Source organism: Drosophila pseudoobscura, chromosome 2, assembly GCF_009870125.1.
Source record: "Drosophila pseudoobscura strain MV-25-SWS-2005 chromosome 2, UCI_Dpse_MV25, whole genome shotgun sequence".
Lineage (NCBI taxonomy): Eukaryota > Metazoa > Arthropoda > Insecta > Diptera > Drosophilidae > Drosophila > Drosophila pseudoobscura.
Window position 1 is genome coordinate 18,370,386 of NC_046679.1, and position 23,837 is coordinate 18,394,222.

Sequence of the window (23,837 nt, forward strand, 5' to 3'; positions counted from 1 at the left end):
TGACTTGGTGTATTTTATTTAGGCTACTGTTTGTGGGGGAGGATTAGTTAAATTGAGTTTGCTCATATGTTGGTACCAGGATTTTGTTTTGTTTTTGTTTTACACCTATGTTACTAGGATTAGAACGATCTTGTGGACGTGTTTGGTAATAAGATTTCTGATTGAGGAGGCGTAGGAAGAGTGATTATTGGGATTAGTAATTTCGGTAATAGAGGAGAGGGAGTCGATCCACAGTCCACGTACATATGTATATAACTAACATATATAAACTAACACGATCCATACGTACGGCACATCTTTATTTACGTACGCATTTTGTTTTTAAAGTAGCATATTCTTGCATATATAAAACATCTCCGTTTTTATCCGTTGTTTAAATTTCGTCATTCTTTTCGTTTTTCTTTTCGCTTTCGCTTCTCCACCTGGCTTGCGTTGGTGTTGGTGGGAGAATATTTTTCGCGCTACCCTGCCTTTTGAGGGTATATTGTTTTGAACGGTCGTTTTGCATCCGACTCCATATAGTGGTACCTCTTGCCCCGATATTATTGCTCATCCTCATTATTTTTGGTTTGTTCTTGGTTGGAAATTTTTTGATGTATATTTTATATCTATATATTCCGTCCACGGTGTACGATTTCTATAATATAGATACCCGCAATGAATTCCACCAAGACCACATATCCACGGTTCGCTCACCTTCTTTGCGACTCTACTACGCTTATCGCAAATCGATCAGCCAAACATGCCCACTGGTGAGAAGTATTATCGCAAGAAGTTTAAGAGTTCCTAGCACTATGGCCCAATCGGCCGCCAGTTCCGCACGGTCGTAGTTTGCCTTGGCTGCAAGCAGACTGACACGCTTCGACCAGAAGCTCAGCGCTCCAGATGCTGGTACACCAACCCGCTTGCTCTCCCAAGTCCATCGAGATCAACTCCGAAGTCTGTGGGCTAAAGTGGACGCGGAGTTCGAGACCTGTGAGGGGACGATATCGGAAGCGGATCCAGAGAGGGTAGCTGACGTCCAAGGATGTACGATGACTGCTACGCGGTCTATGTGCAATGCCCCAGACTGTCCCTCACACGCCTCAGCTCGCCATTCAAGTGCCGACTTCCGGTGGTTGCCGCCTTCCTCCAGGTGACACTGGAGTTTTCAGTCGGGAATACCAGCAGTGGCCCACGTTCCGAGATCTGTTCACTGCCAAATATATAGAGAACCCAAGGTTGGTCACTGGAGGCAAGAAAAATCTGCTCCACCTCAATAAAAAAAACGCGTCCGCATGGAACGCCCACCGTGAGCGTTTCCAGAACAAGAGGCTGATACTCAAAGCCCAGCTGAAGATACTTTAAAGTCTGCCCCAAATCCGCACCGAGTCAGCAGCAGCGCTAAAAGAGCTTTAGAGGGCCGTCCACAAGTGCGTTACGACACTCAACCCTTCCGAGGTCTCGACAGACAGAGTTTTCGCTGACGAAGTGTTAGTGTACCTCATTTCCTCGAAGTTGCCGAAGACAACTTTGGAGCTCTGGGAGCAATATGTGACACACAAGTCCTAAATTCATACCTGGCACGATATGGACAAGTTCCTGTCGGAGCGGTACCTGTCTCTCGAGGTGACCGAGAACGGCCATGCAGGCATGGAGGCTCAGGCCCACTCCAGGGCGAGCATACCCTCGTCAGACAAGTCAAAGGGAAATCTCAAACCCATTCCGTTCCCAAGGGAGGACTGGGCGAAGTCCAGTCCAGATTTCCGAAAGAAATTCACATTATCCGATCATTCATGTATGTCGACGATGTCCTAGTCGGAGCGGATTCTACCGATGAGTCTCGACAAGCGATCCACGAGGCTGCACTTAGCTCTGCAGGTTTTCTGCTGAGAAAATGGACTTCAAACCAAGAAGCTATTCTGGCAGGAATACCGAGTGCTCATCTTCTCCACAATGATTTACTGGAGATTGACGAAGATAGCACGGCTAAACTTTCGGGATTCGCTGCAAAGCGATTTCATACGAGTTCTTTTTCTACCTCCCCAGTTAGCGCCTGAGTCGTCATACACCAAACGAACAGCTCATTCCCAGATTGGAAAGCTATTCGACCCCGCGGGGTGGATGGCCCCATTAATTGTCCATTCCAAGATCTTCATGCAAGAAGTCTAGTTGCAGGACCTGGGATGGGACTATGAGCTTCCAAGCGAGATCTGCCAGTTAGTAATTCCCCCGTTATGACCTCAGAGCAGCGTGCTGTAAAGATCCATTTCGCACTCAACCCAGCCGAAGACTTCCTCGAACGATTCTGCAGTCTGGAGAGAGCTCTACGAGTCCGTGCCAAGGTCAAGTTCAAGTTCTATCCTGAAAATGAACCCTTTCCTAGACCGTCATGGGTTGATCAGAGCATGCGGCCGTGGAATGCGATTCCGGTACTTGCTGCTTATCACTTCATGTACATCAATTATCGATAACTTTTTGTTATTTATATCAAGCTCAGTCATCTTTTTACATTTGCCTATTCCTATACTATTAATTTCATTCTATCTTTGCTTAATGGTACAGCAGTTTTGGAATTATTGTATGGATTGTTTTAGTAGAGTCAATAATATTGCCAATTTACTAAATTAAAATTGTGAAAATTTCACAATTCAAACCCACATTTATTCATTTAATGCTCATCAGCTGCTTTTTTGACGGAATGTGAATCGGGGTTTCACGTCCCATAATCCCACCGTTCCCTCGGGATGTGCTCGGTATGCACAGACTATAGTACTGATTCCCCCTTAAAATACTAAAATACGGACAAGTAAAAAGTATTTTAGTATTTTAACCGGAATTAGTATTACCATAATTTGTATATTTATAATACAATGGCTGATTTTCAAGAACAGTTAAAACAATATCGCCTTAAAAAGCGAAGGAAAAAAACAATTGAAAATTTAAAAGATAAATTTTACAGATTTTTAATGTTTGGCACTGGTTCCCCTAAAGAAACTACAATCGATTTGCAACAGGTACCGTTTACGTGTGAAATTGCATACGTATGAAAGTGCATACGTACATACATACATATGTACATATGCAGAGAAATATAAAATTTGCGTTCAAGTAAGATTTTCTGTTAATTTCATACACATTTTTTTTAGCCTTCAAAAAACCATCCCGAACTTTTCGAAGAAAACTCGCACGATGGCTCTTTGTCCTCCAGTGCGAACGAATTTGTGGAAGAAAGCAGCATTATGCCCGAAACCGAAGACCATTCAGGGGGGAACGTACTCAAGTATACTCTTTGGACTGTATATCTTCTTTTTTGGATAACTCTCTATGTAATAGCCATTGAACTGAAGTTTGGATTGGTTTATCTTATGTTTTCCGCACTGTTTGGTATTTATTTTAATACGCGAACGGGCCCAAAAAAACAAAACGAAATTAGCGCATACAGTGTTTTTAACAAAAATTTTGAGAGTATAGACGGTACACTGAAAGCAGAGCAATTTGAACGTGAAATTCGATATGGCTCGGGAAGTGTAAAATAAAATGATTTATTTGTATATGGAGCTTAAGCTTTTTTATATCTATTATAGAGTATTCAAAATCTTATAAAATTTAAAGTTAACGTACCACATTTTTCTGAATCTTTCAAATTCATTCATGTACATACACTGCCGATCAATAGAATAGACTCAATGCATTTTTGGTTTTACACTTTGATTCTATCATTTGTGAAATAAGCTTTCGACGAAATTTTTTTGCTGTTAGAGCAGTATCGTTGACAAAATAGGGGAATAAGAGTGGGCTGCAGAAATTCGTCTTTCCCTATGCCGAAAAACTAGCTTTTTTGGCGATCATTCGAATAGATTCAGAGGCTGCGGTTTCAGTTACTGATAAGCTGTATACGGTGAAAGGTGCATTTATATACCTCTTGCACTTTTCAAGTTTTTTTTTAATATAGAATGGGTCGTGGTAAAACTGTAACAGCGGAAGAAAAATCTCAAATATTGGTATATCGAGACAGCAACCTTACCACCAGGCAGATAGCCAAACAAAATGTTTAAAAGGCCAGTCTGTTGTCTCATTTCTTAAGAAATCCATAAAATTATGGAAATAAGAATAATATGAATGCTCCAAACAGAAAAGCATTCGCGCATTCGCGAAAGAACATTATTTGACCCGTCACCATAGTCGTGAGGGGGGTACAATGGTGTGGGGTGCCATCTCTTATGGAACATATGAAATCCAGTTTGTTTCGTATAAGATGAATGCAAAGAGCTACTCCAAATGTCATTTCCCTACTTTTCCAACATCTTAGAGACATCAAACTGGACTTTTCAGCAAGACAATGCCCCAATCCATACTGCTAGAGTGGTAAAGAAGTGGATTGAAGACGAATAATAATAAGAAGAATAATCAAAAAATACGTACGCCAGAAAGCGTTCAGCGTTAATGGTAAAAAGCCATATTCATCACGACAAAATGTTATACATATTATGAAATAATAAGAATGCGTCTTTCAATGAGATATTTTTTTGTATTTAACATCAACAGTTACATTTAAACATAATTCCTTAGTCTATCCAGGTAGTCTAAAAATTCTAGCATTTCGCCGTACTTCGTGAAGGTAGTAAACATAAAATGCTTAATGCCATAACTATATGCCAGATTGAGTGAACAATGTGATAATTTTGCTTTGTTTGCAGAAAAGCATAACACACCAAGCCTACACAAACAAGGCAAATCCCAAAAGGCAGCCAAACTGTCAAGTATCGGCGAGACGGGAACATTTTGCGAGTTTTGGCACAGCGAAAGCCCCAGCTGGTCGAAATTAGGCAGATTCCTGTCAAGGCTGGTGCGAGGAAAACCCAAAGGCTCTGTTTATTAAGCTCTGTTCCGAATGCTAGCAGAATAGCCCCAAACATATGTAAAGGAGACGCAAACTGTTGTCGGACGTCGGCCATAGCTACAAGTGTTACCCAGATAGCCAAAAGTCCACAATAGAAATCGCAAAATTGCAAAACACCAATTTTTACCAGACAAAAACTATACTCATCTTCGCCCGAATCGCAGGCATGATAGAAAGTCGAAAAAAACATTGCAAAAAAATAAATTATGCCTTCTGTAAAGTAGCGGCGACTTAGAGCGACGTAAATGCTCGGAACGAAGATTAAGTTACTTAAAGTTAGTAACAAGGATGCTAGTAAGATGGACATATTTGTAGGAACCTGGGAATCTTCGGTACAGTCCCAACCCCGATATCCCTTCATGCATACGCATGTGGAAAAAACAAAGCCACCGGACATATAGTGATAACAGCGGCCAAAGTGACCGCAACGTCCTCCCACACAAGGGCTTGATGACACGGAAAACACCACTGAAGTGTTACAGTTATTGTCTTCAATATGCTCCTCCATCGCAGTTTTGTGGTGTATTTTGAATAGCCGTGTCATGTCGTAGTTGGAAGTGCATTGATAGTCCATCAAACATTCCTTCACTTTGAATGTCTCCGTTTCATTCATACCAGCTAAGCAATCTGGCGATTTTATACAGGCATCGTATTCCTTAGCATCACTAGCACAGGGACACGGAGGGCGAATTTCCTTCAGGAGGTTTTTATGATGGACAACGAACTCCTTGATATTATCGATTATTTTACCACGTGCCGTTTCTGCTCCATGGCAGTAGAGTCCCATGGTCACATACCTAGACACAAAATTGTATACTGTAAAAAAAGTTTCATGATTGTAATCAAGTATAAACTTACCATCGTCCACTTTCAGGAAAGGGAACATGAATTAGGCCAACACTATCCGTGTTGTTCACTATTTTAGACGCGTTTCTCAGGTGCTGTCCGTAGCGGCATTTATCCGGCCATGTGGGAACTCCGGGTTCGCCCAATTGCATACAAACAATTATTTGTATGCTGTGATTATTGAATTTTGGCAGTACAGTATCAATTGGATCGCTTATAAGTTTTTCAGCAAGTATGCCCTCACGCTCAGAGGCTGGCGAAAGTTTCGGGGGAAGCAACTTTACTTCGGTATCCGTATGGAGAGCATGCTTCATAGACACGGCGAATGTCAGTGTGCCCCCAATATCATTTACTTCGCCGAGGTCAAATGAGAATCCTGAAGCTGATTCTGTCGTTAAGTTAAGGACGGCAGGTACAGTGCCATTTTCATCTGGTTTGAGATCATAATCAAACATAAAGAACTCGCGATATGTTTGCCGCAGCAGTGAGTAGAAGTTCATGTTACGAAAGCGCGTCGGACTCCATGCGTTAAAGCTATTAGTATCTTTATCACCTTGCATATTTTTCCCCTTTAAAAGGCTAATTGGCTCTGGGAGATGAAAATCAATTTTGATAGAATATGATACATTTTCCGGCACATCCAATTTTAAATTATCTATGAGCTTTTTCAACAAACTACGCTCTGTTTCTAAAAACAGATCGGTTTCTGTATCACCTTTAGTCAGTACTTTTTTGGTTTCTGTCCCATACTTAGCTTGTTCCGCTTTGCCAACAAATTTCAGCTTGGCATAGTGCCATGTGCTCGGCTGCACACAAAACGGAATTGAGATTTCCTTCGTCTGATTTGCACGGATGACCGTAATATGGATCTTGTTTTGTTCGTCCTCGCTGGATTCAATATTTTTCTGTGGGTATGCATTTGCTTGGACATAAAAACCAACGTCTGGACAATGTACGCACACTTTTAAGAATGAGATACGAGCCGTGGCAGTGCCAACGTTGTCAGGCACATAGAATTTGTAAGTAATTTCATTGTTTCCGGTTGTTGCATCGTGGAGTTTGTGCGCATCACTCTTCGACCCGGATGTGGGGTTATTGTGAGTGAAGTTTTGAAGTTGAGCATTTCTTTTGGCTTTTATACTTAGCTGTTGTAGTTTATTTTGAGTGCCGTGCAGAGAAAGTCTTTCGTCCTCATCGCTTTCTTGAGCAATATCATAGTTCGTTAGATTGCCATTATGTACTTGACCATTATTTACGCTAATCGGGCGGAATCGCGTCACAGACAACTCAGCCAGCAACAACGAGTCGCATGAAGCAGCGAGGCCTGAAAAAATGGAAAAAAGATGCAATTTTAGTAATACCCTAGATATGCCGTTTATTCAAGAATATGGGGAAATCAGAACGATGAGAGTCCTAAAAGCTAAAGTCCTATTAACTCGATTTGAAACAGGATGAACGTTAGAAAAAGGTTCCAGATAAAGTTGATGTACAGAATAAGAGGACTCCAAAGAGCATATATTTTAATGATTAACAGGTTGAAAAAGATTTCCAACAGCTTCATATAATATATCTACATAAAGATAGAAAACAAAAATGTTCAAAACGTTGTTGATTTTAAAGAAATTTCAAAGTATTATTTTTGGAAAAAGTATTAGATGCCGGGACTCTACTTTAAAAAAGTGATAACTTTGACTGAATGACTTATAAAACATACATACACATGTATACATTTGAATTACTAATTTAAAAATTTTAATTTTATTACCTTGTTGCTCAATGCGATCATTATTGGGATCTGTCCAACTGACAAATGCGACTGCAAACCAGTTACCTATGTGAGGACCCTGTATATCAATACGCTGTTGTAAATCATTGGACTGGAATTGTAGGCTATGAACTTTGAACCTGAAATAAAATTGGAATAACGATCAAAACCACAAGTAAGGAAGTCAAACTATTATTACAAGGTATTATTGATATAGTGATCTTTTGTGCCGACCATTAGGATCATGTGGAAGTTCCATGTACGTTATAAAATGAATCACTCTTTTGATGTTCTTTCTTTCTGGCTATAATTATGATCCGATCTGAATTCGAAAATTTTGTGGATATGGAAATTCTTTATAATTATGTGTTTTTACACCAAAACGGACCTTCTATAGGTCCAAGTGAGCTTGGGAGGGTTTCATCACTCTCCCAGGCTACCGCCTGAACCTATGTGTTTTTGCTTTTCTTGTTTCTTCAAAATTGTGGTCGCCACAGAATTTCGTCCCTTGTGGGTCGGATGTGTAATATCTCAGGAGTCTGGATACAACATAAACCATATGTTATAGTCTCTGAGATCTCATAATTGTAATTATAGCTGATAATTATACAACTACACAAAAAAATACAAATCTGTCCAGAAATATGAGAGTCCAACTATTAGTTTTTAATATATTTTTCTGATCTAAAGAGATGCAGAGAGGAGAGGTCTTAGAGGCCTCCAGCCGAGAAGACTGAAAGGTAGAAAATTAGTAGAAGGCGTACGCCTTGGAATGCTAGCTGCAATGCCCCGATACTTTAGTAATACCTACACGGCTTAAGGCAAGGCTGGTCAGGCTGTACTGATTAACTGGATGACGTATCGCTGCTATCGATGTTTTGTTAAGATGTGATTTACATTATAAAGGTATATTGATGTTATGTTATTTATTCAATATAGTTTGAAAGAGAAGTGTAGTGTTTTACAAAGTACATTAATAATGTGAATTTGATGAAAGGGCAAAATGTGTCAAATGTAAAGTGTATATGGTTTTGGTTTTAGATAACATTAAAGTGTGATGTATGTAGAGTATCACAGATAGAGATAGGAGGGATATCTAGGGTAACAGAAGGTTCACTTTAAAAGCAACAGGAAGCAACAGAAGGCTGCCCCAGAGAGTAGGAGCAACAAAAGGTTGTTCCTTAAGACGCCTTCCGAAGGGACACATTATATCATCTTGACGCGGATGATATAATGTGCATATGACTTTCCTGTTTCGATTCAAAATTCGAAATTGGCTTCATCAATGAAGGAGAGCCATACTGACGAAGTATCTGGTATCAAATAAAATCGGATGTCGAATCTGATGAAGATTATAATTTATAGAATAGGCAAGTTTGGCTTTTTTCTTAACGCACTCTGAGTAAAATTATAATTTTCTCAAGAGTTTACAAAACTATCCATCTTTTATACAAAATCATCACCAAAAAAAAATTAGATTTAGAGGTACACAATTCGACTTTTCGTTATTTTTTTTAATTTTAAATTGTATTATACCTTTGCTCAGGGCTGAAAAAGTTCTTCGGAAATGTTATATTTTCAGGACTAATAACTGGGTAGCTGCTTGCCTTCAAATGTAGCGTAACATCTTTAGCTTTACACTTTCGTTCTGAAAAGTATGAGTACGTTATTATGATATGACATTTCTAATGTCTTTTGTACTAACGAAAGGCATTTTTTGATTCCTCAAATGCTTTAAAGGTAAAATAAGCAGCCCGAGAATCCGGTGGAACACGGAAGTGCAAAATGGCGACATCCTTGTAGGATGTGTATTTGAGTAAAGAGTTTGATGGCAATCGGACGATCTGCTCGTGATCAACTGGTATATTCATTTGTTCAGGGGTTTCCTTCGAAAGTTCACGTATCAAATATTTATTCTCCATTGCTTTGGGAAGTGCTTCAACTCTAGAATCCACAACGATCAGTCGATGGTCAATTATAAGTAGCGTAAACATTACTAGAGGTGCACAATTAGTACGATATATAGATGTCTCAATCATCATTTCTTAATGTACGTGTTAATGTTCCAAGTGAGTATTCATTTGTAATTGCCAGTAAATCCGTTACATTTAGTCTTCTTTACTGAAAAAGGAAAAAATAATATTTTTAGTCATCATAAAAACCGTTAATCCTTAGTTCGCAAAATTCTGCTTCAGCTACAATATTGAATATACAAGAAATCGAAAAAGCACAATTATAAAGAAGTGTCTCATATAACTGATGACAGAATCTGCTTGCGATCGGATCATTATAGCCGGAATGAAGAACAAAATGTTCCATTGGTGCGACTTCCCATAATTCAACTTTCCAACTCAAAGTAGGTTACAAGGAACAGTATACGTTATATTTATTCTTTCTTACAAGAATCAAAGAATATATACCATTAAAAGTACAGAAAGACGAAGTCATATGTTATAGTTGGAGTCCATGTTGGAGGTTCCAACTTATGTACATACTCGGAGCTCAACAAAACTGGGTCTAAGAAAAGATTTCATATAGCCTCACAGCTGAGTATGATTTAGTTTTCATCAAGAATATATACATACATAACTATGCATTGTATTCTACAGTTAGATCATCTGATAAAAATCATAAAACCCTGTACAAAGCTTTAAAAAGAAGAGAAGGCTAACTTCTAGGCAAGTAAAATGAATTTGTGGCTCTTATATTATATATTCACTTACAGTTTTTTGATTTTGTTCGTATTTTCTTAAAAAAAAACAATACGTTTAGCAATAAAACTTGTTTTGCTTGCGATAGTACTTATGGCAGGAATTTAGTTTAACATAGTGAAAAGAAAAAGACGAAATCACTATGAGTTCATTGAAAGCGATACTCGAAACAACTGACGCTTGTAGATTTTGGTTGTACAATTCATATTGGAGCTGTCTTATCTGTGTTATTAAATTCGAATGAATTCTTATTGCATTATTGTAAACTCACACATATGTACATATGTATATACTTGCTTGAAAGCTTATCAGTCAACAAATCCACAAATACATTTAAAATAAATATTGAATATTTGGTTCTCGATTTTGAGAGTATTCTTGACTATATAACTTTTGCTCTTATTAATGTGATACGAATAATAAATAATATGAAAACCGAGAAACAGGCCTTCTTTTTTCCAAGTTTATTTCTTTATTTGTCTTAGGCTTTTTTTTATACCCGATACTCAAAATAAGTATTGGGGTATATTAGATTTGTGGTAAAAGTGGACAACGTCCAGAAGGAATCGTTTCCGACCCCATAAAATATATATATTCTTGATCAGCATCAATAGCCGAGTCGATTGAGCCCTGTGTGTCAGTCCGTCTGTCTGTCTGTCCGTCCTTCCGTCTGTCCGTCCCCTTCAGCGCCTAGTGCTCAAAGACTATAAGAGCTAGAGCAACGATGTTTTGGATCCAGACTTCTTTGATATGTCACTGCTACAAAAATATTTCAAATCTTCGCCCCGCCCACTTCCGCCCCCACAAAGGACGAAAATCTGTGGCATCCACATTTTTAAAGATACGATAAAACCAAAAAAAGTATAAAAAGTATATATGTACACTTTATTATCGGAGATGTGGCAAGAAACAAAAACGTTAGAAAAATAATATTGCCAATGCTTTTGGTTTGTTTTGGTATTTGTTTCCGTTGTCGTTGGTGACGCTGCTACTGCAATCGACCGCGTCTATAACGTCCTTTCGGAAAACAGACATCTGCGTTGATTGATTATTATAAGATTATTATTATCATATTATCAATTATTATACGTATCTTAAATATTTGTTTATGTTTAAGTTATACATGCAATACGCTATATACATGTTCATATCCGAGTGTCTCTACCCTACCAACAAGTTTAAAATATAAATACTCCCCAAAAAACCGTACATCATTTTCGGTCCGAAATGTAACTCAGCTTTGTCGGAAGTAATCAAATAAGTACCAGAAGCATTCGATAATTTCCGATATCTTTATTTCCATTTTCATATAGGAAATAACTCATAAAAATATGCGATGGTATGCTTTTTTATTTGTTTCTCGTTTTGGTTTCTGTTTTCATCTCATGAAATATATATTCGCCGCATAAGTACTTTGGAAAAAGTACTTTTTACAAAAAAAAACTAAACTTAAGCTTACAGATAGCCAGTCCAGGATTAATGTGCGATGATTGTAATATTTTTACAAGACCGGTCAACCCGCATCGAGGGTTAGCTTGGCTGAGAGCCCGGCCTTAAAACTAGTCCAGTCGAGGATCTCTGTCCGGGCTAAACGTTTCCTTTCTCTGCACCTCGTGGGATAAAAAAAAGTACAACACTTCCCAAACGCAAACTGAGAGTAATCTCAGGCAGGAAAAGGCAGCGGACTGAAGGCAAGGACATCTCTCTCAACAGCACGGTAAAAGTGCCCAATCCCATACAAGGTTGGTTGGCAAAGCATCTCCCATAGCCGACTTCCCCGTAACTTGAAAATGAAATGGTATAAAGTGAATTCCAGTCAAATTATTAGGCATTTTTTTGGGGAAAAAAAACAACCACTGAAACTAGCTTCGGTAAATACTACCATCAATTTCAATGTTAAAATTGAATTGACAATTTAAAAGTTGAACAGCCGAAATTATTCAAAAAAATGTACGATATGGTGTTTGCCGATTGGAGATTGAATGTGAGAGAGATTGTGGAAGCCACAGGCTTTACATGGCTCTTGGGAAGCTTTCCACCGAAGCTGCCATCTCGCAAAGACGAAGAGTTTTGGGAGCTGCCGCAGCAAATTCTTTTGGTAAGTTTGCTTTTGACGAACTAGCACATCTATGAGAAAGGTTTTTTGAATTCTGTTAAAGCACTAATGTACACACCTGTATAGCCATGATGGCTTGCGTTCCAAAACACATTTTGTGAGAAAGAGAGAAATTGAGCAGAGAGAGCCAGAAGAGAGAAGCAAAAGTTCGTTGCTTTTTAAGACAAAACAAGTTTTTGGCTTGAGAGTCCGTGAAGTTATTGACGCTAGACTGGACAGACAGTTCTTCTGTGTACCGAGTTGTCAAACGGACCGTTCGCCCATGGCCCTCACTGGCATTAAGTAATACGGAGCCCGAGAAAGTTTTGTGAATAGCAGTTAGAGTTTTTGTGTGCAATCGGGAATTCCTCATAGAATAGTACCCACCCAAATATTAAAGTACTAACCCCTATGGTTTGCATGCCAATGCGACATGCTTTGAGCTATGAAGAATCGAAACCCGTATTTCTATATACTTACATACATACACATGTAAATGTATGAACTTTTTGTGAGTGGCAGCATGTGATTAAGAGACAATGCGGATCAATTGTATCATTTTGGATTGAATCAATTCGAAAAACTCCTAACAAATATTTGTGTACATATGTACACACATATATATACATATATGTATGTGTATATCTATATATATGTACATATAAATCATGAATGGTGCTTTCTTTCCCCTCTCACTGTATTTATGTATATGTATATATATAAATATGATATGTATACATATATACCCAGTGGACCAAAACTTCGTAAAAGATATCGCAAACGAGAGCTAAGCGGAACTCAGCCGTGTAAAACTACCGATTTGAGATCCGAAAACGATAAGAAAATGAATCACTAGTCGCTCAGTTTGTGGCAGTGAAAGTTTCATTTTCGGTAGCACAGAAACGGATCTTTTGCGAGCCTTTTATGATATCTTTTGCGGGCCTTTTGCGAGCCGTCTATGATATCTTTTGCGGGCCTTTTGCGGGCCGTTTATGATATCTCTTGCGGGCCTTTTGCGAGCCGTTTATGATATCTTTTGCGAGCCGAAAGTAATATGAAAAGGGACGCACAATTTTTTTTTGTTTTTTATAATTTTTAATTTTATTTTAATTAATTTTAATTTTTAATTTTGGTTGTACATAAATAGATTAAACAATTATATTAGTGAATTAAATTTAATTTGTTTTTTCTCCTTCGACACTCTGTCCTGGGCGTACTGGAAAAATGTTTGCGTGATTCGGTCGAAATCGGCGTCTTCTAACGAAAATCTTTCCTTAAATCCCGCTGTAAACAAATAATCATGTTTATTATATTACAATATATATATAAATTTGAAAATAATACTTACTACGGATGGCTAGAGTAACCCGCAAGTAACACCAAAAATGGTGCGCAAAGTCAGTTCCAGCGAAAATTGTTATATGTACATATTCGTTGACGCAGGTCGCCTGATGCACAAGAAGATGGCTAGAAAAAAATATATACACAGTATGTGTAGATTGTTGTCTTTTTGGGGTCTTATACTGCTCCCAAACTCAAATTTTGTGCACTATACTATACTATTAAATAAATAATAATTTACTTACCGATTTTTCCTTTTTTTCACTATTTTTATGATTTAACTCCCCGTTTACGTCCTTCTGCTGCGGTTTTTAATCACAAAATAACACAAAACGAAAAAACGGCGGCGTTGTGCCGGGCCGCAGTTTGACATGTTCGTTCATGTTCTATTACGTGATGCGGCGTTTCTTGCGTATTGTGCCCGTTTTTAAGTCCGTTTGTGATAGTTTTGCGAGACTTTGGTCGTCGCACGGTTTTCGCCCGGTAAATGCTCTTTTCTGAGTCCGTCTGCGAGCATTTTGTGAGACTTCACCCGTACCTAGCTACTTTTTCCGTTATGTTTCACTTTTCTGTCCATTTTTCACCCGTTTTTAAGTCCGTTTGTGATAGTTTTGCGAGACTTTGTCGTCACTCGGTTTTTGTCCGGTAAATGCTCTTTTCTAAGTCCGTCTGCGAGCATTTTGCGAGACTTCACTCATCGCTCCCGGATTTTTATCATTTCTAAGTCCGTTTCCGGACATTTTATGATAGTTCCGTTTTACTATCGCTTTTTGGTCCACTGGGTAATTACATAAGTATACACACATATACATAAATATATATGTAGTAGTACATTCATACTGCGCTTCGATTGCGACATGCACCCGATGCTGCCTAAGTTAAAAAGAGAAATCGCGGACCCCATTTATTAAGCGTACATGTACATATGTACATACATATGTATGTATTTTCTTCAAGCCAAATATGATTTTTGCCCTTGCCTAAAATAATTAAATAAAAGAATTCGTTCCGGACATGGCTATCTACATAGACTTGGCTGTTCATGATGATTAAGAATACAAACATACATACATATGTGTGTATGTGCCTACATATACTACGTATGCTATCTATCCTCTTGTGCTTTACATATAACAGCTTCAGCCGTGCGACTTCGCAGCCATGGTACTCTCCTAAAAATTGTTCATTCTTTTTGGTTGTTCCGTTTTACACACACAAACGCACTGAAAAACATGTGAATTTAAGAGTGCTGTGAACTGATAAATAATATCATCTTGTCCCACGTCTTTTAGACATCTAGAAAACAGAAAACTTCGCAATGGAATTTCATCATGGCCACATTCACAATCCCCAGAGCCGGTCGAAACTCTGTAAACAAACCAATCTCTCGTGTAGGAGAAATTTGTCCTTTGCCATATTGATAGCTACAACTGGAGTTTTGTCTCTAATATCCATAGGTAAGATACATTTATTTTGATAAGTAATTTTATAGAAAAATAGGTTAGACATCCGGTTAGACACTTGTAAAATTTCCATGGCCTTTTGATAATTATGTTTATGTTCGTGAATACATTTATTATCTGTAAAGACGTATTTAAGCAAATTGTACTGATCCAGAAATTTATAAATAAACAGACCAACGGAAAGACATTCCGATATTTCCGTATTTCGGGTAATGTGAATACTACTAGGGGTCAATACGCTCATTTGATATTTGGCTGACAAACCAATAAAATGACCACACTACATGGGGAGCAAAACCAATTGTCTTGCTCTTGAAATTCAACAACAGTCCAAGTTTTCTGTGGGCGGGATTTTCGCTTTTTTTTGCCATGACATGACCGTGAATATTTCTTAATGCTGAGGTATTCCTACTTTTTGTGTACCCTATACTTTTGTAAATTTGAATCAAGGAATTCCAGTAATTCCGGTGGTGTGCAGGTGCGCCAAACTTTAAGAATATAAATAAAATTATGGTTTATACTTTATGAGTAGTTTGAAAATTATTCAAGCTAACTTTCTGGTCCATATGTATGTAATACTTCCACTGTTTCTCCCAAATATTCAAAGGACAATAACAGATACAGAATTTTGTCATCTCCTGAATTCAATTTTCTATTCTTTGAATATGTAGACAAGCAAATGTTAACATTATCAGGACCTGTTAAATCTTTATTTATTTAAATATTTTTAAATAATGAAATACTTCATAAAATATATCTATTATATTATAGATCTTTCGATGTTTGTTTTTGTAGTAATAGGAACCAAACAACATGAGACAAACTTTGATGTAGAAAGAAAATTTTGGTATAATGACAGACGTTTCAGGACATTTAAAGAGCTTACTAGACAGTTGCTGGGAATGTCGATTCAGATGCAGGACTTCTATTGACATCACGACTGGGAAAAAACTAATTTTTTTTGTACGAATCAGTGAACCTTATCATAAAGCTGATATACTCGCAGACATGATCTGCAAGGGTATCAAAAGCTTCGGCCTTTTGCTCCTTTTATATTTATATTTATATTTTTCTTTTTTCCTTGCAGCTGAGGCACATGATCAAAATGCACCTCCTATTTTGTATGTGCGTGAGCGAAACTGGCGGATTTCAGAAGCAGAAAAAGTTGGCCAAATAATTGATCGTGTCCGGGCCGAAGATCCCGATGGCGATGAGTTGATATTTGGTATTGAACCGCGTTTTCTTTCTCCACAAGGAAGTGACGTAGGTGCCAGCATACCGGAGAAACTGCCATTTCATATTGATTCACAAACTGGTGTTATCTATCTTAATGAAAGCCTGATGGGACGTGTAAGTAAAATTACCAAAGGCTTTTAATAAGTTACATACGTATCTTTTCTTTAACTTGAAGACTTACTGAAGTACAACCGATGATCAGTGTTATAAGCCAATAGCAATATTGAAACTACTAAAAAGTCCTAAAGAGTTTTAACTTTTTTATCTGAATACAGTCGTACACAGAAAAATTAATCTACTTTTATAATATATACATAAGTATATGTATATAAGTACAACGTTTATAGCAGTTTTATAGCTATAATTCCAGCCTAAATCGTGATACAGTTCCCCGTACCAAGTGTCGGTGAACACCCAAGTGGCTGTTTTTCATCCTGCTGACTGCTGAGAAGTGTCTCAGGATATGTTCTAGAGTCTTGTAATCCAACAAGCATAATACACAACTTGCCAATTATATGGCATACTTTTATACTTTTATAGTGCGCAGAAATTGTACAAATTTCCATAAATTAATTCGGGATATTCTTTTTTATTTGCAGGCCGGCCAGAACTTTCTTATATATATAACTGTCTCTGATGGACGCTACACAGCGAAAAATGAAGTTTTCATTAACATATTGGGTCAGCGGGAGAATATGTACGGCTATCGACCTCAGACGTCTATCTCAAATGTGGTACAGAACATTTCGCAGTTTCTACCATCGTTTGATCAACTACCCGGCGTTCAATCTATCAGAAATGCGCTGCCAAATAATCGAGCAACCTTTAATTTCACGCCTGGACCTCATGGAAGTAACGGTGGCATATTTAAGGAGCTGCCCTTCGGTAACTTTTATCCACAATATCCGAGCCCAAATGATAGAACAGTAGCGAGATCTGAGGTCGAAAACGGACCAACGACGCCCACGATTTTAAGTTCATCGACGGAGAAAAGTCGTACTAAACTCACCCCCATAACCGTCAATACTTCCACAAGGTCAGAGGAGTCCTTGACAAAGACGATGAACGATGGGAGTGGGAATAGCATAACCATTTTTTCAATCAAGTCAACCACCATTCCTATTGTTGTTACTATTTGCGGTTTCATCGCAACCATTTCTGTCTTCATCGGATACATTTGCCGGCATCGTTTTTGTGCTATTAGTAAAACTCTCAAGAAATCAAAAGAAAAGGAGGAGCTGGCGAAGAAATCTAATCAAAGTCAACCAACAAACCCGCTGACTGATGATGGTCGAAATTCAATGGTAATGCAACAGTGGCAAGGACCAGTCGCGTTTGCCAATCGCTATGTTGCTTGGGAGCTGGACCAACCGATTACGACAGTTGTGAGTACCGACTAAAATTTGAAGTTTTTTGTTACTAACCAATTGTTTTCGTAATTCATCGATCGGAATATTGATTTAGGTAGGGACACATTGTTATTTTTATTTTTATACCCAGTACTCGAAGAGTATAGCTGTATATTCGATTTGTGGTGAAACTGGATATGTTTAACACCCAGAAGGAAGCGTTTCCGGGCCCATAAAGTATATATATTCTAGATCAGCATCAATAGCCGAGTTGATATAGCCACGTCTGTCTGTCCGTTCGATGAGCGCATAGATCTCAGCGACCTAGCAACAAACAAATATGCACTTTGCCTGCCGTTTATCCTTTGGTAGCCCCTTGGCTTTTATTTCAGATTAGACCCTATTAGATACCGAATCGTATTAAGACTTCAGATATTCATCCATTATATCCTCAAAACAAACTTCTTTTATAATTTCCCCTAACTCGACCATTGTCTTTGGCTTCCGGTTTTTATTAGGCAGTCATAAGGGCCTAGACATTCTCTATCGGATTGATGTCGGGGCTGTTACCTGGCCAATATAAAGAGCTATATATTGGCCTATATCAAAGACTATACAATAGTATAGTCTTTGCCTATATTTATATATTTATATATATATATTGGCTATTATTTATGTATATTAACAACATTGCCTCGACACTTTTCACCAAAAATACCTTCGATGACAACATTTTATCTAACACTACATACACGTATTTCTATGGACAATTATTAATCGAGTTTTATTATAGGCGACATCGCAATTATCAACTAATATGACAAATATTGGAGATGCTTCTGTTGTCGGACCTGCTTGCGGCATAGCTGACCCGGTAGACAACTTAATGCCAGTGAGTGTTATGTCGGGAGGCAGTTCAGCGACGATGGAGAGTGGTTTGGTCAGTGATCGTTGGGAGTTCCCACGGTACCGATTGAAGTTCTTCAATATACTGGGCGAAGGTGCTTTTGGGCAAGTTTGGCGCTGTGAAGCCACTGACATCAATGGTATGTAGCTTTATCTCCTAGACAACCTTAAAAGTATATGTACTATGTACATAGTAATGTATGTAAATCGATATACGATCTTTACTGCAATCTAGTAGATATGAGTAGTAGATTCTCTATTATTTCGGTTTTTTCGTATCAGTCGTATAAATATGTTTAAACTATTACATTCGTAAATATATTTTTTGTAGGTTTTGAAGGAATTACAACGGTTGCCGTAAAAACCCTGAAGGAAAGTGCCACAGAAGTTGATCGAAAAGATCTATTGTCCGAGTTAGAGGTAAGAACCATTACAGTGTGTATAAGACGTGCTCGTATTTGTACACCCGTATTTGTACAGAAGGTATAATGATATTTTGGCCATTGGTAATAGGTACTTGTAACATTGCACAAAGCTTTCTTTCGACCTCGAAGTTAGACCTCTTTTCTTGCTCGTCTAAAACTGAAATTCTATAAAAATATACATATGTATCTTTGGGATAAAATTAACATAATTTGAATCTCCCCAATTTTATTATTTCAGCAGAGTGACTGTAGAAGAAATATTGGTATTGGGTGGTCGGTCTTTGCAGTTGGCGAAAATATACAATGCGGACCTCGTCCTCTCCTTCACAAGAGCAATCTGCCATTCATCATTGCTCAACATTTTAAACATTTCCGCCGATTAGGTATTTAAATGCCGACAGGATGTGGCGACGACCCTCTGTCGGTATTATTAAATATCGATATTTTTTCCCCATTTTTCCTGGGGTGTATTTGGGTGGTAAAAAAATATCAACATTTTGCATGTGTAGTGCATTTGTTTGTTTACATTTTGTATTGGAATGTTATATATATGTTCACAGATTTACATGTAGACATACTTACAAAAAATGTATGCAATCGCAGAGGAACATATGTTTTGAGCTTTTCCAGGATATAAGTTGAATTTCCGTGCACAGCATCTGCTTCCGCAGATTATTTCCCTTATGAACATTTCTGCCCAAAAACTACTCAATGCTGAAAAACCAAACTATTTTAAGCCTGACGCTACCGCCCAGAAACGACTTCATTGCACCAAATCAAAACACTTTTACAACACCGTGCCGACGACTTGTATTGATACGCGATTATATGCGGATATTTTTTGGTGGGATGACATATCAACAACTTTAGAAACAAATTCGATACGTATTGTTCGCGGCCTGACGGCAAGGTCATGAATGAAACGGGGACCCTGGTCTGAATATGTTAGGAGGAGCCCCTGTTATGTTAAGTGCTATGTTATGGAGATATTGAGAGCGGCAAATTCAAAATTTGTTAGTTTGGCTTGCTATGAAGTAGCACCGAGTAAGTGCTAAGAAAATATATTTTTCATATAAACAATGTGCTGATAAGTTTTAGAAATATTAACGCTACGTGAACTGAACTAATTCCCGTAGCATCCTCGCCTTTTGCAGAGATCCGCTTTCGCCTTATCAATCTCATTGCGAAATTCCAACATGCGCATTGACCGTTCGGGTGTGACCATTCTAGAGTTAGGATTGTTCTTTATGTTAATAATGTTGCCTCCAATTTTGTGCCCTTCATACTTAACCACCAACTGCACCCAGCACAAATAACACAACAATTTGTTGCGGATTAGGCTAGAACTGAAAATTTCATTAAGCATAATTTACATAATTACACAGTACGAAATGTTCCATGTTAAATAGAAACAATCGAAATTTGCTGGCGAACTATATTTTTCTCAATAACATATAGTTTTGTGTAGACTAAAAAAAACTCAATATGGGATTTAAAAGCAGTAACAGTACTGTAATATTTATTTAAGATGAATGAAACATCCATATATACATACATTAATCGTTAATTTCCCTCATTCATAAACTGATTTTTTCCGTATTATTTTAAGGTAATGAAGTCCCTGGAGCCCCATGTCAATGTAGTTCAGCTTATAGGATGCTGCACAGATAAAGATCCGACATTTGTAATAATTGAGTACGTTAATCGCGGGAAGTTACAATCATATTTACGCAACTCAAGGGCCGAAAGGTAAGAACACATTTATGAGTCATATGCCCAGTGTAGTTCCCCCAGGAACTTCTAGAAGGAAGCGTTTCTGACCCTATAAAGTATATGTATTCTTGATCGGCATCAAAAGCCGAGTCGATTGTGCCAGCGCTTAGTTCTCAAAGACCATAAGAAATTGACAAACCATATTTTTAAACACATACATACGTGTCCATTGTATATTTTTTCAGACACTATGGGAATACACACGGAAAATCGAATATATTGACATCATGTGACTTAACTTCTTTTATGTATCAAATTGCGAAGGGAATGGATTATTTAACATCCCGCGGTGTGAGTATAGCCATATCATACCTAAAAAACCCACTACAAATATGGAAAGACTTAATGATATTGTATATGTATATGTAAATTGTATATGCATTAATGTATAATACAGCTTAGAAGTTGTATTACTCCGCAAGAATATAAAAACAATAAAATGTTGTATTTTATTATAGATTATTCATCGGGACTTAGCCGCTCGGAATATTCTCATCTCAGAAGATCATACATGCAAAGTGGCTGACTTCGGATTTGCACGAGATATAATAACATCAAAGATTTACGAAAGAAAAAGCGAAGGAAAGCTACCAATAAGGTATAGTTGAAATGCGGAGATAATTTAATGGTGCATAAATAGATAATAAGAAACAATTTTTGTGGCCGTGTAAAGGATCCCCGTTGTTGGTCTAAATTTTTGTTATTTTAGACAACAGTAGCAAACAAATCATCAACAAATCGAAGTGAATATCTATCCTTATTTAGAACCAACTAAAAACTGAAAACTAAAAAAGTTATAAAACTATAATATAGCAAACAATTTGACCTCAATTTATTACAGAGTGATAATGATAGTGATAAAAGACTAACGACAGTTAGTCTGTCTTTCTTTTTTAGGTAAATTTGGTCGAACAGATTAACCGGTAATTAGTGGATGAACTGTGCACGGACTCATTGTTGCCTCATCAAAATATGACGTTTTGCAGAATAATTCAATATTCTTCTATTTCGATATGAGTACTGTCGAAACTAGAAAACTACATATGTATTTTTACACCCTGAGAATGTAAAAAAATCTAATATTTTACTGAAATACCAAACTATCGTCAGCTGATAATAGAGCTGCTATAACAGCTATAAACCAAAAACGAAGTAACCACTTCATTTAATATTTTCTTAGAATAAAATTTTATATTTTCTGCCAAACACAATTCGAATCGATATCGAAATAGCTTCTGTGAAAAAGCCGAGCTTAGTTTCTCCCTAGAATATTAATTGCTTACATTTTGTATAGCTAGGTCTTATGTTGATCTGCGTGCTATGATTTAATTAGGAGTTGTATATGTACATATATTAAGTTTATAAATATGTTTTTTAAGTAATGATTTCATAAATCCATATTTTTTCAGATGGATGGCTACCGAATCACTGTACGATAATATATTCTCCATCAAATCAGATATATGGAGCTTTGGTATTTTAATGTGGGAAATTGTAACACTGGGCTCGACGCCTTACCCCGGCATATCTGCTGCCGATGTTATGAGGAAGGTGTGTACAGAAAATATATATTTTATAATCTAAAGTGAAAATAAAATTAATTGTTTACTTCTGGTACAGGTAAGGGATGGATACCGCCTGGAAAAGCCCGAACACTGTCGTAGAGAGCTTTACAATATTATGTACTACTGCTGGTCTCAGGATCCGCATGAGCGTCCCTTATTTGGGGAAATAATTAATATGCTTGACAAATTACTGCACACTGAAATGGACTACATCGAACTCGAGCGGTTCCCCGACCACAATTACTATAATATTGTTAATATTAGTGGAGAGAAGTTGTAGTTCTTCACGCTTTACATATCACTCACCCTAAGAGCTTTATTATTACCATAAGATACCCCAGTACTCATATTAAATATATTAAATCATTCACTCCATTAAGTTAACATTTACTGATCTTATTTTGCTCGAGAATAACTGTCAATACTTTTTTCCTTTTCGGTCTGGACACTGACAGAACAGAAAGCTCTCTTACTGAGCAAAACACTTTTTGTGTCTTCGCTTTTGTTATCTGTTTCGTGTTATCGGTTGAGACGACACATGATCGTGACTCACAATAGCAACTTAAGAAAACAAAATTGATCAACGCTCACAAAAAAGTGTATCTAAATGATAAAAACTAAAAAAGTGTCTGTTTATGTTTATGTTTTCATATTTTTATAGATATCCAAATTACTCGCAAACTCCACACAGACTCATTTTACGCGCCAGTAAGAGATCAAATCGCATACTGAGTATTCATACATAAACAAAATACGGTGGTTATCTCTATAGCAGTGATCGGCACGCATACATTCAGTTTTTTTGCTGTGCGTTTGTGTGATATTCCACTGATAAACTCGTGTACGTGAGCGGCAGCGCTGCAGCAGTCAATAAGATAGGGCCGACAGCTGCTCTATAGAGATCTATAGAGGCATCTGCAATGCCTATGGCAGTACTGCTATGGCGCTTCCGCTCACATACACTTATGTGGCCTGCTTTCTACGCCCACAAACGCACTAAAAACATGTGAAAATATGCGTGCCGACCGCTAATACAGATATGTCGCAATACAGATCGCATATATGTATTTATAAAGATCGTTGCTATAGGCACCACACTCAAATGCAGACAAGCATAAACGCGGCAAAGTGCTCAGTAAACGAGGGCAAAATAAACCGCAGCAAAGGCCGCTGCTTTACTTTTACTTCTACTCAGTCAGTATATATTTAAGCTCATTATTTATTTAATTTATATAGTATATTTTATATGTCGATTTGTATCGCTGTACGTAAGAGCAACTAAGTGAAAAGTTTTATACATTTTTTTATACAAATCGGTCGAACCGTTGCAATGGACCCCAACGCATTGGGGAGATTTGTATATATTCGATTTAATCTGTTTTTATTTTCTTCTTTACATTTTTTTGTACATCTGTCTATTTATTCAATTCTCCCACCAACAGTAGCCGTTTTATAGCGTTCGTTCCCCCAGAGTGTGTGA

General features: G+C 37.6%; 3 protein-coding genes and 1 long non-coding RNA gene across 9 annotated transcripts; 2 read left to right on the forward strand and 2 right to left on the reverse strand.

Annotated features, from left to right (window-relative positions):
* Positions 1-2,820: 2,820 nt before the first annotated feature.
* Saysd1 (SAYSVFN motif domain containing 1) lies at positions 2,821-3,673 on the forward strand. The gene is made up of 2 exons (XM_001359060.4): positions 2,821-2,996; positions 3,129-3,673. The coding sequence occupies exons 1-2, from the start codon at positions 2,853-2,855 to the stop codon at positions 3,516-3,518; spliced, it is 534 nt and encodes a 177-aa protein (XP_001359097.2). The 5' UTR covers positions 2,821-2,852; the 3' UTR covers positions 3,519-3,673.
* Positions 3,674-4,195: 522 nt separating this feature from the next.
* LOC4802117 (post-GPI attachment to proteins factor 6) lies at positions 4,196-19,906 on the reverse strand. Of its 4 annotated transcripts, none has more exons than XM_033377516.1 (6): positions 19,602-19,906; positions 9,199-9,614; positions 9,030-9,141; positions 7,494-7,633; positions 5,741-7,052; positions 4,196-5,679 (listed from the first exon to the last, which is right to left on the reverse strand). In XM_033377516.1, exons 2-6 carry the CDS (start codon positions 9,533-9,535, stop codon positions 4,575-4,577), a joined length of 3,006 nt encoding a protein of 1,001 aa, XP_033233407.1. In that variant the 5' UTR covers positions 9,536-9,614; positions 19,602-19,906; the 3' UTR covers positions 4,196-4,574. The 4 variants fall into 4 exon arrangements, with proteins under 4 accessions (XP_033233407.1, XP_033233405.1, XP_033233410.1 ...); XM_033377514.1 differs by lacking the exon at positions 19,602-19,906 and adding an exon at positions 10,217-10,637; XM_033377519.1 differs by lacking the exons at positions 9,030-9,141; positions 9,199-9,614.
* On the forward strand, positions 7,556-22,741 carry Cad96Ca (tyrosine kinase receptor Cad96Ca). 3 transcript variants are annotated; one of them, XM_033377530.1, is made up of 12 exons: positions 7,556-7,668; positions 14,933-15,097; positions 16,191-16,453; positions 16,939-17,724; positions 18,482-18,734; positions 18,926-19,014; positions 20,629-20,768; positions 20,978-21,083; positions 21,251-21,390; positions 21,657-21,689; positions 22,202-22,343; positions 22,413-22,741. In XM_033377530.1, the coding sequence occupies exons 2-12, from the start codon at positions 14,959-14,961 to the stop codon at positions 22,635-22,637; spliced, it is 2,316 nt and encodes a 771-aa protein (XP_033233421.1). In that variant the 5' UTR covers positions 7,556-7,668; positions 14,933-14,958; the 3' UTR covers positions 22,638-22,741. The 3 variants fall into 3 exon arrangements, with proteins under 3 accessions (XP_033233421.1, XP_033233423.1, XP_033233429.1); XM_033377532.1 differs by lacking the exon at positions 21,657-21,689; XM_033377538.1 differs by lacking the exons at positions 22,202-22,343; positions 22,413-22,741 and having other exon boundaries at positions 21,668-21,686.
* LOC117183525 (uncharacterized) lies at positions 13,304-14,560 on the reverse strand. The gene is made up of 3 exons (XR_004468622.1): positions 13,886-14,560; positions 13,648-13,766; positions 13,304-13,583 (listed from the first exon to the last, which is right to left on the reverse strand). It is a non-coding gene; the product is annotated as an uncharacterized lncRNA (long non-coding RNA).
* Positions 22,742-23,837: the final 1,096 nt, after the last annotated feature.